We start from the raw sequence: 13,532 nt of genomic DNA on the forward strand, positions 1-13,532 counted from the left end.
AGAGGAGCTGCAGGGGCTGTGGCACCCCTGGCAGGTATCCACTGCCCACCCCGACCCTCAGGGGGCTCTGCAGGGGGCCTGGCCATTACCTGAGGCACAGTGTAGGGCGAGGGGTTCATGAACTCGCTGAGGTCGATCATGCACTCACGCTCGTCCTGGGAGACGTGGATGGACTGGATGGGAGGGAAACGGGGATACGCATCCCGAAAATCCTTCAGCTTCAGCCGCCGATGCACCAGGCTCAGGTTGGCTCTTTCCACAAAAACCTTGGGAGGAAAGAGACAGTAGTCAGGGACTGTCCTGCAGAGCTGACAGGCACCAAGGCAATGCACAGGGTTAGGGAGGGAAGAGGGCAGGAGCATGGGGCAGATGGACCATCTGCAGAAGCATAGCCTGTTTCCCACTCACTCAGGGTTTGTGAGCCCAGTGGGGTGTGGGATAATGCTGGGATAACCCCAGCACAGCATGGCAGTCCCCATCATCTCCTTGGGTGAGCTGAGGGAGATGACAAGGACCCTCTGCCAACTCCTCCTGAGCAAGGCAGGCAGCAAGGGGCCTGAGGCAGCAGTGGGACAGGGGCAGCAGGACTCAGACATGACCCAAACGATATCCACGCAGCATCACCCAGCTTGTGCTGCAGCAGGACGATGAGCTGGGAACGCAGGATCAGGCCCCGCAGTCCTGCCACCTGTGACAGAGCCCCGTGTGTGAGATGGGCTGGGGAGGGTCCCATGCTGCAGCCAGCCCTTGTGTGGCTGCTCCCTAGCTGCATCCCCTCCCAAGTGGCACCCAGCCCACCTGCGTGGTGTCGGGGTTGCTCTCCACCACGGGGAAGCCATTGTGGTTGGAGGAGGTGTCACTGAGGATGTCCACAACTGTGCCCACTCGCTCGATCCTCCGCAGACAGGTGACAGGAGTGCTCATGACCTCCCTGCCAGGAAGACTCGTGGTGAAACACAGTTCCATGGCAGCACACACAGAATCGTAGAATCACAAAATGGTTTGGATTAGGAGGGATCTTAAAGCTCATCTCTCCATCCCCTGCCATGGGCAGGGACACCTTCCACTACACCAGGTTGCTCCAACCTGGCCTTGAACATTTCCAGGGATGGGGCAGCCACAACTTCTCTGGGCAACCTGTGCCAGTGCCTCACCATCATCACACCCTAACTACCCCCTCCAACACATACAACTCCTCAGCACTGATGCCTTCTCTGTCCCCAAAACCTGCCAGGAAGAGGAGAGGGGATGCACTGCAGGCCACATCTCTGCTGGGGAAGGAGCTAGGCTGGGGACAGCAGACTCCTGGGACTGAATTGTCACTATCTTCATTCTCAGCTCAGGACACCAGCTGTCTCATGAGTGCCAAGAATCCCTCAGCCCACCTACCTGGCTGTGAGGGAGTGGGATGTCACCGGGGCCTCCCAGTGCAGGAAGGGGACACTCTGCAGCTGGATGTGCATGTCATAGAGCCCCTGCAATAAGAGCCAAGTGTCAGGAGAAGCCTGGTGAGATGCCAAGGGGCACAATAGGCAGCAAGCTTACCTCAGAGCGAGCACATGCCTGTCTTGGCCCAGTATGGTCCCTGAGCACAACCAACCCTGACCCACAGCCAAGTCCTGAGCAGCCCTCACCTCCACAAAATAGTCTCCCACAATCTTTGCTGTCATCAGCACCAGCATGATGGGGAAACCATAGGTGACATTGCCTGTTGCCTCCATCATGATGACTGTGAGGCTCAGCGTCATCCGCACTATGCCACCTGCAAGAGGCACCCAAGGGGTTTGGGAAACAGAGTGAGTGAGAGGACAGCAGAACACCCAAGGCTCCCAAGTCTGTTGATGACCTAGGACTGCCTGCACAGGCAGGGGTGCCCCAGATGTGCTCAGCCCTCACTGGTGCCTCAGCACTGCCTGTGTTTGGCAGGGGTGTTAAGAACACAACAGCCAGGCTGGGCTTCAGCTGGGGAAGAAGCTGTGTCAGAGAAGCAGAGATCACCTTTTCCCATGCCACTGTCACCCCAGCTAAGACTGTGCTGTGGGGAACTCACCCAGCTGTGCAGCAGCTCCCATCAGGGCATACTTCCCGGGGTCAGCCCAGATCTGAGAACAGGAGATAGAAGGAACAGAGTCAACTGCCAGTTCCAGGGCATCTGGATATAGCGAGCAGCACTCTGGTCCCCAAACCCCCCTCCAAAGTGGGGAGGGGTGCCTGAGGCTGCCTGAACAGCCCAGCTGCTGGCAGGGCTCCATGAGGACGTGGGAAAGCCCAGAGCCAGCTCAGGAAGACATGAAGTGAGGAGCCTACCCACTCCAGAGAGCTGTGCTGAGCTCTCGGCCAGCTCCATGCACACTGCCTGCATGTGCCACCAGTCCAGCAGTGAGGGAGGAGGGCTGGATGCCACAGTCTCTGTCACACTACACCCCTTCCTACCAAGGACTCACCGAGCCCTTGGTCAGGTAGGACAGGGAGATGCCAAAGAGTCTCCCCCAGGCTGCGCCGATCAGCAGGGAGGGGATGAAAACCCCTGCAGACACCGTCAGGCCATAGGTCCAGCAGGCCAGGAAGAAATACATCAATGTGAACATGCCCAGTGTCATGGGGTTGTAGGAACCTGGAGTGGGAACAGAACAGAGAGTCAGTGCTGGTCCTGCAGCCCAGAGAACACTGATGGGCTGTGGGAGAACAGACAGCAGCAACCTCGGGACACACTCCCAGCAGTGACAGCCCCTCATGTACCTTCTGCCCTGGCAGCACAAGCTTTTCAAACCGGCTCTTCAGGTTATTCCTGCCCCCTCCAGGGCCCCACCAGCCAGTGCCATCTGAAGCCCTCCCATCCCATTCCTCCATCTCATGACCCGTGGTGACCCATCCCCTCCCAGCCCCACAGTTCCCAGCCTCTCATGAGGCAGCATGACGAAATTCAAAGCCCCAAGGGACCACCAGGGCTGGAGGAGGAGGTCGGGAGGCCAGAAATCCCACTGCCAGCTTTAGGATCAACTGAGTAGAGTAGGTTCTGCAAACCTCCTCCTGTCCCACAGGTCCCATGGCTGCTCCATGGCACAGGCTCTGCCATCACAGCAAGACCCTGCCAACCTCAGGACTCAGCTATTTTAGGATTGCTGAGCAGCTCAGTCTAGTTTAAACAAGTACTTTGCAACCCCTCCTTCACAGAGAGGTCACTGGACCAAAGCCCTGAGTCAGGGAGGACACAGCACTGCAGGGAGCAGCCCTGAGACACAAGATGGTCATCATTTGGCTTCAGGTGGCCAAGCTGCACCCTCTGGTCTGAGGATCTGTCTGCTCCCTGCCCACATGCAGCTGGGCATGGAACTCAGAGCAGCAGGCAGAGGGCACACAGCTGTTACACTAGGTTCAGGGGAAACAGAGCTGGAACCTGGGAACCAAACTGCATTCCTCAAGTAAATCCAAACACCAAGATCCACCTCCGCAACCTGCCCAGAAGGCAAAGTCATTCTGGGGCAAAAGGCCCTGCTAATTAAGAAAACAGCCAGGAACATTTCCAGAACAGACTGCAGACAGCCAGTGAGGGTCAGACACACTCCCACGCAACTCAGAAGTGTGCAAACATGCAAAAACAAAATGAGGTCCTTGTCCAGTCTCCCAAGACCACAGCCCTTTGGCCAAGCTTGTAGGTGCCACCTGGCACAGCATCCATCCCTCCTCCTTCCACCACTGCAGCGAACGAGCAGACACTGTTTTGGGAACTCCTCATGGGGCCATGCTGATCACTCTCTGCCACGTCCCAGGAGTGGCCAGGGAGCAGGTTGGCCACCTTGAACAAACCCAGTCCCTCTCTGCTCAAGTTCAAGGACCCCCTCACTGGGTGCACAGACCTGGAGGGTCATGGAAGAGGTTGACAACGCTCTTCTCAGGTGTGTTGAAGAAGGCAGTTGCCATGGAGTTGTACTCTCCATCGGCACAGAAAAGCTAAGGAGGAAGAAGAGAGAGAGTTATAAGTGGCAGCTCCAGGCTGCCCTGTGGCAGGGAAGGCTGCCAGGCTCGAGGGGATGTGTGCGGGCAAGGAGGCAGCTCTGGGCAGTAAGCACACCTACACCATCCCTGGGTCTCCAGCTCTGCCTGCAGCAGAGGGTATTGACTGCAAGGTCCAGTGTCCCGAAACACAGCAGGGTCTAATCTCCCTGCTCAGCCCAGGATCTGGATGTCTCCACCCTGGATGCTGTTCTCCAGCATGTCCTACCTGCAGGGGATATGCCACAGAGCTGCCCTGGATGGGCTGGCAGTCCCTCGAGCAGTAAATCATGACAAACCCCACAGTCGCTGTCACTGCTGCCACCAGCATAGCCTCGACCACCTGGAGGCAGGGCCGGTGGATGTACCTGCCAAGGCAACACAGGAGTGAGGGTGGCACCCAGGGGTGTGGGCAGGATCACCCACAGCCTGGATGGCAGGTCACATCAGGCATATGGACAGGCTGGCTGCCTCTGCACCCTTCCCATGCCCTGCCAGGCTGTCCTGGTGACTGTCAGGCTGTGCCAGACTGGGCTTGAGTGGCTTTAGCAGCTGTCTCCCTTCTCTCATTCCTTTCCGAGCACAGGACAGTCACATCTGCGCAATGTCTACACTTCTCTGGGCCCTCCAGTCACTGAAGGAAAATACTTGGCAGGGTCAGAGCAATGGTTAGATGCTGTGGGTCACAGCCTCAGCAGCAGGCAGCGAGAGGCACGTGGCATCTTTCAGGGGCTGCTGTAGCTCACATTAAGTGAGAGATTACAGCCTTGCTCCATCTGGGAGCATCGATTCAGGGGAGTGCAGAAGGCACCAGCCAACTCATGCCAATCACCCACATTACCTGTGAGCTCTTACCTGATCCGGAACATCGTCAACCAGTAATTGAGGGCATTGAACAAGGCCCCAAGGATCCCACCTGGAAATGGGAGAGAGGACAGGCTCAGCACTCAGGGCCCAGGCTGCCACAACATAAGGAACCAGTGAAGGCCATCAACAACCCATCCAGTGTGACCAGGAGCCCCAGAACACATGGATACTGTCTCTGCAGACAGCCAGGCCCTGACACCAAGAGCAGCCTGGCACCAGCAGTAGACTGGCTGGGAGCCACTGTCACAGCACTTGGCACCAGGCAGGACACAGACAGGCCAACTTCATGGGGATAAGGGCAGCTCATGTGAGAGCAAAGGGGTGACCATGACCGTGATGCACTGATCCCACCCAACAACTTTCAAGTACATAGGTTAAAGGGGGTTGACTTTGCTACCAGGGTTGGTCCAGGATCCAGCTCTCACCCCTGAGTAAGCCCCACAAGCAGCCTCTGCTCCAGAATTTAATGGATTCCCCATTCTCCCCAGGAAACTGGATGACAAAGATTTTTAGATCCAAAGAACAGAGGAAATTATTCACACTAATCAAATTGAAAGAGCAGTAATCCCTTACCAACCACTCCCATAAAGATGAAGATAGGAATTTCCTGGATTGTGTATCCCATTTTCTGCAAGCAAGAAAGAAGCAGGTTTCAGATGTCCTGGCCCATCTGCAGCTCTGCAGACAGCCACTGACTGCTGGGACAGCACAAGCCTGAACAGCAAGTGGCTTCCAGAGCTGCCCCAAAGTCACCCCTGGACACCCTGCAGGCCCCAGACCCAGCAGGGGCTGCAGAAACTCCTTCTGCTGGAGCTGGGATCTGGCCAAACTCCACAGCCTGCTAGGGCAGAGTTCTGCTTCAGCCCCTGGGTGATGTTTTAGACAAACTGATGGCCTCAAGCTGCCATGAGATGCTTCTCACCCCTGCAACAGAGCCCTGCAAGAGGAATACCCATGCCGTACCTCGCTATCAAACCTGCCGAAGTTGATGAGCCCAGGGCTGGAGAGATCCCAAGCATTGCCATGGTAAACGCTCAGGACAGAGTTCAAGGTGAATGTGGAGATCATAGAGGCAAAGAACTGGAAGGAGATACATCCTAGAGTCACTGCCAGGTGCCTCCAGCCCTGCTCCCTCACCATGTGGCACCATACCACCCCAAACCAATCTCCCAAGGCTCTTGGGCAGGGCTTGATGCCCACGGTGTGGTGGGGACAAGAGGCCACATTCCCTGTGGCAGCATTCTGGGCAGCTCACACTGACCAGGGGCTTGTTCCTCCTTTTGCCACTCTGTTGCCCTGGGGCACAGCCCAAAGCAGCTCCCTCAGAAAGCAGTTGGCAGCAAGATGAAGCTCAGGCTGGGTTCAAATTCAGCCCCTGAGGACCAGGGCACAGAAGGAGAGCTGGGATGCTGTTCCCTGGGATGGGCTACATGTGGTTGCCTCACTAGGGCAGGGATGGGGCTGCAGGGCATTGGGAAAAGGCAATGCCTCACACCAGAGCTGGCAGCACTTACAATTCTCCACGTCAGAAACTGGTTCCAGAAGGAAGCCCCTTCCTCCAAGCTGAACAGGACACCCCCTGCAAATACAAGACACATCACCTTCACAAGGGGCACATGCCACAGACCTTTGGCTCACAGCACCAGCTGAGGCACCCAAATCCACCCCAGCTCACGTGTCCCACACTGCCCAGACCTCCCAAGTCAGCAAAGAGACAGGCAAGCCCACCAAGCCATCAGATTGCAGTGAAGCCTACTGCTGTCCTCCTCCATCCCAGGAGGCAATATCTGGGATTCGAGGCAGATGACCCCTCTCCTCTCTTCCCAAGACCTATATGGCACGGCAGGAAAACTTGGAGCAGGGTCAGGCACTTTGCAGGAGGGGTCCTGCAGTGCCCTAAGCAGATCCCAGCAGCTGCCTCTAAGCAAGTGAGAGCAACCTCCTGAGGAGTCCCATGTCCTGGCACTCCTCAGTGCCAGAGTGCCAAGACACATACCCACAGGGGCACCAAATGCAGCTGAGACACCAGCGGCAGCTCCAGCTGAGACAAAATCCCTCTTCTCTGTGTCCCTGCGGAAGTACTCGAAGATCTGAAATATTAGAGCAAAAAGCAGGTCAGAGATCTAAGTTTAGAGGAGACACAGGGCATGCCACATGTGACCCTGAGGAACTGCCCGGTCTGGGCACTGGAGGGGCACTTGCAGCACAGCCCCTTGGCCCTCAACACCAACCTTGAAGTCTCTCTTTAAAGATGTGGATCTTCCCTGGGAGATCCCAGCAGCAATCACAGCTCCAGAGTGAATCATGGGTCCTTCCTACAGGGCAGGAGAGCAGAGTCAGACCAGAGAAGGAAGAGCTGGAATGGTTGAATGCTGCTCATCAAGTCAAGCCCTAAAGCTGAACAGGAGGATTTTCCTCAGGAAAATACAGACCTTGACATTTACCCCCTTACCATCCTGGAAGTGTTCCAGGCCAGGCTGGATGAGGCTCTGAGCAACCTGGTCTAGTGGAAGGTGTCCCTGCCCACAGCAGGTGGTGGCATGAGATGAGCTTTACAGTCCCTTCCACCCCAAACCATTCCATGATTCTATGAAATCCTCACTCCAGCATGTGGCTCCCACAACCACGTCCTGCTCCTACCACTGCTCCCTCCAGACAAGGAGAGAAGTGCCTGCCTTCCATCCTAGCAAGCTGGAAAGGTTCCAATGGGGCACCTAAGTCTTCCCCACCTAATATTTGATGGGACAACCACTGGTGGACACAAGCTGCTGCTCTCCTGCCCTCAACTGAGTCACACACGGGTTGCCTCGGTGGCACCATGTGCCTTGGGGTCTCTGCAAGCCTGGCCATGTCAGTCACCTTGGCTAGCAGACACCAGGGAAAAACACCGGGAAGTCACTGCAGGGTCCCCAGCACTCTGTCCCCAGCACAGGGCCAGTGACAGGCTGTGACACATGTGCCAGCAGTGGGACCAACGTGGCAGCAGTGTGTTAGAGAGCTCTGTGCACATCACCTTCCCAACAGCCAGGCCACCGACCACCGAGAGGATGACCCCGCAGACTTTGATCACCAGGGTCTGCAAAACAGAGAAGACAGGCACAGCACATCGTATGGGTGGCACGAGGAACACAACCCAGCCAGCCTGTGGCAGGAGCCAGTGACCCCAAGGAACTTGTGATTCTCGGTCCCCTATTGTAGCAACAGGTTTGGTCAATTTTCTTCTTGGCCAGAGCAAAAAATACCCAAAGCTGCTCTTCCCAGCAACAACATGAAGTTTAGCCCCTCAGCACAGAGCTGAGAGCTCATGCCAGCTCCTCCTCTGCCACATCATGGGCAGGGACCACCCCACAAGGACACAACATGCCTGGGCCATCCCACCACCTCCTGCTTCCTACCTTGAGGCGGACAACGTGTGGGATCTTCACGCCGTTGAGATAGCATTTGATCTGGGGAATGCCACTGCCAGCTGCGACGGGCTGTGGGGATCAGTGAGAGCATGAGTGACTGCCACACATGGGATGGAGACACACTGCCACATAACCCCTGTCTCTCAGCATGGGGCGTGCTCAGGTACACACTCAAGGGGCTCCGACATGAGGCCAAAGCCTCCAGAATCTGGAGGTGGATTGACGGAGGGACCCACTTCCTAAGGGCAATGTGCCAGGGAGGAGCTGGCTGAATTCTTGGGGGACACTAGGGTGTTCCCACAACCGTGTCACAGCAAGAGGCCCAGTTCTGCAGAAGGCTCACACGTGGTGGCCAGGGAGAGCAAGGGCAAAGCCACAAGAAAGACACCGCAGATCAGAGTGGCCATCCCCAGCTTGTGGCTTGTCCTCCACAGCATATCCTCGAGGCACCCAGCCAGTCTGTTCTCTGTCAGCACTTACGTGCACCCAACCTGGAGAGGCTGAGCCAGGGCCAAGGCCTGGGAGAGCTGTGCTTGTGCCCAGGGCTGGAGCACACCCTCTGCCCCAGGCAGCCAGCAAAGGGAAGCATGTCCTGGCAGTCTGACAGCCCTGGAGAAACTTGACGCCACAGTTGGAGCCAATCCCAAGGAGCTAGGAGTACCAGGAGCCAATTTGGCAGAAAAACATTTGCTATTACCCAAATTTGCTTGTTTTCTGGAGACATGATCCTGCTTTGTCCATGTAAAGAACCCAGAGCAGTGTCAAACTCTTACCTCAATGAAAGCAACGATCACAGAGCCCACCATTACCACGCTGGCATTCAGGGTGGCCCAAAGCAGCAAGGAGAAAGACAGACCCCCTTTTGCTGTGAATTTGTCAATGTCTGGAGCAGCAGATCAAGGAAAGGCCAATAGGGGTTTGGTGCCATCCCTCCCACAAGGCATATCACAGAATGGTTTGGGTTGGAAGGGACTTTAGGGACCATCTAGTTCCAGCCCCCTGCCACCCACTAGGCCAGGTTGGTCCAAGCCCCATGGCACTTAGGGCATCCAGGGCAGCTGAAATAAGTCTCCTCCTTTACAGCAGTGCCCAGCCACAGCTCAGCCCCACAGAGCAGCTGGGCACTGGGGCTGTGCCACCAAATCCAGGTGAGAAAGCACTGCCCTCTTCCCCCCAGCACCCCTCTCACAGTTCCCAGGAGCAGAAATCCTGCAGCTCACAGCTGACTTGTGGCCACTGCTCTGTGAGGATACTGTCCTTCACCACGCTGTACTTCAGTCCAGCCAGGTTCTCCACCACGATGTCGATGAAGCAGGCGACGAGGCCAGTGAGGATGCCGATCATGGCGCAGATGACCCAGCGCTTGATCTCCACTGTCCTGAAAGCCTGAGGGGCAGACAGCAGTCAGACTCTGCTGCCACCCAGCCCAGCCCCAAGAGCACTGAGGGGGACTCCAACCCACTGCCACCTTCCTCAGCACAGCCCCAAGCCTGTTCCAAGCACTCCACTCTGGATCCTTGCTTCTGAGATTTCACAGCTCATCACAAACTGGCCAGTACTCATAAACCCATCCCAGCTCACACCCTGCTTTGAGCACAACATCCTCCCAGATGGAAAAGCCCCCCAGCAGTTGGGCAGGGGGAACAGCTTCCCTGGGCCAGCCCAGCCATGGGGACGGTGGGCAGCTGTGTCACAGCAAAACTCACCGTGTGGTTTATCCTCCTCTCCTCCTCCAGGAATAGCTGGTTTTCACTGTTGTCATAGTCCAAGCTCTAGTTCAAGAAAGGGAGATGCTGTTATTGTCTAGTGCAAGAATAGGAGATGCCTGTGCTGGGAGCATAGCCCTCAGCCCCTCACCCCGACCCTCTACATCCTTGTGTAGTTTTCCTCCCTTGATTCCACTTTTTCAGCACTGAAAGCCCTTCAGTGGGCAGCCATGAGCCCTTGCCCCACATCCCTCAGCCACTGCATCCCAGAGGGCAGAGCCAAGGTGAGGGAGATGAGCCCTTACCTCGTACTTGAGTGACAGGAGCTTCTCATTGTGGGGGATCTCGTTGGGACGCTGCCGAGGGACCTCTGTCTCCTGTGGGATGTGATACAGTAGTTAGGATGGTCAGGTTGAAATCTAACCCTTATGTCCACTGTGCAACTGCAGGTTGAACTTGTTTGTATGCTTAGGAGAGGCAGGGAGGACTGCAGGTGCAAGCTGCCAGGCAAACTAGGATGTGGGATCGCTTTCCACCATTTGGTGGATCTGTAGGATTTAATGCATCTGGACCAGCTGTCAGGTGTGCACCTTCACCCACCACCTCTCCATCCCTGGGCAGGATTTCTCCCCAGGAGCAGGTGGAGGGTTTGTCCAGCTGGGTACCACAATGCCATGCTGACCTGGCACTGCCTCCAAGCAGCTCCGTGCTCTAGCGGAGGGCAACCTCTCACCTTGGCAGGAAATTCCTTTGGCCAAAAGCAAGGAGCTATTTCAAGCAGACCCATGTTTTTGGGCAGAAACCAAATTCTGTTTCCCTAACACCTTTGACCATGCAAGCTGTTCCCAGCACCAAATTAGGGCATTTACTGAGGATGCGAGAGGGGCCCCAGAGCAGTAGCAGGCAGCTACCCATGCCATGGAGGTCACCTAGCCCAGAAATTAAAACTGGAGTCCTCATGGAACAAGTGAGATGCGAGGGGGGAACAACAGCAGCTGTCAGTGGAAGAAGGGAAGGGGTCTTGGTAATGGTGGGCCTCTCTCTGTGCCACTCACCAGCTCATGAATGTCCTCATTGAGGTCCACATTGCTCAGCTGCCCGATGCGCAGGAAGGAGGAAGGAGTGAGCTGAGGATAAAAGGGAAAATGAGGTCAATTCCTGAATGCACTGCAAGTCTCAGCAAGAGGAAAGAGCAGGCATGCAAGATGCTCATGCTCTGCCTGTCTGCTCACTGCCAGAGCCCCACAAAACACAGCACCCTGTGCTCGGAGGACACACTGAGGAGTTGGGACCCAGCACTCCAGAGGGAACCAGAGGCAGCAGCAGCCTGTTGGGATTTGGGCAAGCTACTTCAACCCATCAGCTGGCAGAGCCAGCTGACCTGGGGAAGGTGTCAGTCAGCAGTGGCTCATTCAGGACTGGCCACCCTGAGAGCTGGCAAGAGCCACCAACAGCCTCTGGCCACCAAGCATGGTACCCAGCACAGCAGCCACGTGGCCAGGGAACCTGTGCCGAGCGGCACGTTCTGCGCTGCCCTGGGGCTGGGGAGGGACAGAGCCCCTGGGGAAAGCACCACCTCCACAACCACAAGCACACCACGACATGCCAGGGCTGCCCCTCAGCTGGCAGGCTCAGCCAGCAGTGAGGTGAGGGGTGGCTGAGGGCACGTCTGGCTCTGCCATCTGCTCCACAGCAGCAGTTCTCAGCCAGGGAGACGAGCACCACGGAGATGAACACATCAGCGTGTTAGTCAACCTCGGAGCAGCTGGTACTGGAGTGACAGCCAGGCTGGCTGCCAGCCAGCAGGAACAAGGGGAAAAGTGGGTACACTGCTCCTGCGCAGCCTCGGGGACACTGGTGACTCCGATTTGGCCCCAGCATGATGCTGGGAAGGAGCATGTGCATCTCCTCTGGGCAGCAAGTTCTCCTTTCGCTGGTGACCACTCGGGCTTGTTACTGGCAGTGCAGTTGCATAACACAGGAGTTTTTGGACTACTTGGGGCACCTGTCTCATGGTCAAGGCAGGCAGGGGCTTGGGCTGCAGCTGAACCAGCCTCCAGCTGGGCAGTGCTGTGAGGAGACCTGGCCAGAGCAGGCAGGCTGGCATCACCCCTCCCGGTGTGAAATACAGGGATGCACGAGGGTGTGAGCAGCACTGTGGCTGAGCACAGCCCAAACACCATCCCTCAACACTGAGATCTTCCCCTCCAGAGCCTCACATCTCCCCAGCTGCTAGGCTAAAGGACTGGAGAATAGAATAGGGGTGGTGAGCAGCAGTGGGACCCTGGCACGTCGGTCCCTCTCTGCCAGCAGGTCCCAGATTGAGCTCCTGCGGCTTTAATCCCCACCGATCCTGTCTGGAACGTGCAGGCCAAAGCATACAGGAGCCACAGCACTGCAGACAAAGAATATCTCTGTGTTTGCAGCCTGACCTATTTTCCCACTTCTCTGCCTGCTCCATGCTCTCATTCATTCCCTGACCTGCAGATGGATTCTGCCTCACCTTCTCAAACTCTCTTTGGTGCCCTTTAGTCCCAGCAGCCTAAGCCCAAAGTGCTCCATGCTGCTGTTTTCAGACATTGGTTTGGTGAGAACAACATGGGCTTTGGTTCTGGTCCATGATGGCTTCACAAGCCTTGTGGAAAGGATGCAGGTGGACCCTTTTCCTGGCAATCAGAGCAGATCACCGTGGACTCTCGTGACCTGGGCACACACAAAGCTGTCACCTCACTGGGAAGATGTGGATGGGAATTTATGCAGAGTCACGAGCTGGAGGCAGGTGCCCAGTTGCTGGGGTGGCAGGCAGAGGTCCCAGATGAGTCCCCACCATCCTGGGGAGCAGGGAAGGCCATGGTTCTTGCCTGGAAACCCTGGGAGGAACAAAGCTGAGACCTTGCAAGGGAACCTACCTACACCTGGCTTCAGGAAGCAAAAAGGTTTAAGGCTTCTTTTAGATGCCACGTGTCTAGGGCATGATCAAGACAATGAGATGGAAAATGTCACTCATGCCATGTCCACGGTGCATGCCTGGGCTCAGACCTCAGGCAGGACCAGCCCTTAGGAAAAATTCTCCTTCTGCTAGCCATTGGGGTCCACAGAGAGACTAACCATGGCTGAACTGGTAGCACCCCAAACACACATCCCTCCCCTATGGAGCAAACAGCCAGGGAACAGCAGCTCCACTCCTGACAGATTAGGCAGGAACAATATCCAAGCACAGATGAAGGGAAAGGACCTGCAGTTGAACCTGAACTTTGTTAGACCAGCAGTGTGTTTTTAATATGCCCCACAAGTCCTGGCATTCTCCTGGCATCTGCAAGTAGAGGGCTGACTTCCATCTCCCCCACCACAGGGATCACATGCCAGGAGGGCAGGAAGAAGCTACTTCCATCAGCACCCAACTTTGCTAAGAGAGAATAGGAAGGATTCTGGCAGCCAGGAGCCAAGACAGAAGGTTATTTGTGCACAGCCCAAAGATTCACTGAGCGATGCCCTCCTTGGGATGTTTTCCACACTCAAGCCAAGGCAGCTGCTGATCTCGGGGACGTATGATGTTGAT

The 13,532-nt window shown here is 56.3% G+C and overlaps 1 protein-coding gene across 1 annotated transcript in view; it reads right to left on the bottom strand.

Annotated features, from left to right (window-relative positions):
• The window catches only part of CLCN7 (chloride channel, voltage-sensitive 7), a gene marked incomplete at its 5' end in the record, with an annotated part of 11,388 nt that extends 288 nt beyond the window's left edge, over positions 1-11,100 (bottom strand). The window contains 22 exons of the mRNA XM_009075924.1: positions 76-266; positions 620-688; positions 799-931; positions 1,390-1,475; positions 1,635-1,762; positions 2,051-2,102; positions 2,445-2,614; positions 3,858-3,951; positions 4,223-4,361; positions 4,849-4,909; positions 5,434-5,488; positions 5,824-5,940; positions 6,375-6,439; positions 6,857-6,950; positions 7,092-7,175; positions 7,874-7,936; positions 8,256-8,336; positions 9,041-9,150; positions 9,521-9,653; positions 9,974-10,039; positions 10,279-10,350; positions 11,029-11,100. Of these exons, the coding sequence (XP_009074172.1) occupies positions 76-266; positions 620-688; positions 799-931; positions 1,390-1,475; positions 1,635-1,762; positions 2,051-2,102; positions 2,445-2,614; positions 3,858-3,951; positions 4,223-4,361; positions 4,849-4,909; positions 5,434-5,488; positions 5,824-5,940; positions 6,375-6,439; positions 6,857-6,950; positions 7,092-7,175; positions 7,874-7,936; positions 8,256-8,336; positions 9,041-9,150; positions 9,521-9,653; positions 9,974-10,039; positions 10,279-10,350; positions 11,029-11,100 (2,135 nt within the window). The remainder of the gene's footprint in view (positions 1-75; positions 267-619; positions 689-798; positions 932-1,389; positions 1,476-1,634; positions 1,763-2,050; positions 2,103-2,444; positions 2,615-3,857; positions 3,952-4,222; positions 4,362-4,848; positions 4,910-5,433; positions 5,489-5,823; positions 5,941-6,374; positions 6,440-6,856; positions 6,951-7,091; positions 7,176-7,873; positions 7,937-8,255; positions 8,337-9,040; positions 9,151-9,520; positions 9,654-9,973; positions 10,040-10,278; positions 10,351-11,028) is intronic.
• Between the last annotated feature and the right edge of the window lie 2,432 nt (positions 11,101-13,532).

This window comes from Acanthisitta chloris, unplaced genomic scaffold (assembly GCF_000695815.1).
Source record: "Acanthisitta chloris isolate BGI_N310 unplaced genomic scaffold, ASM69581v1 scaffold30395, whole genome shotgun sequence".
NCBI lineage: Eukaryota > Metazoa > Chordata > Aves > Passeriformes > Acanthisittidae > Acanthisitta > Acanthisitta chloris.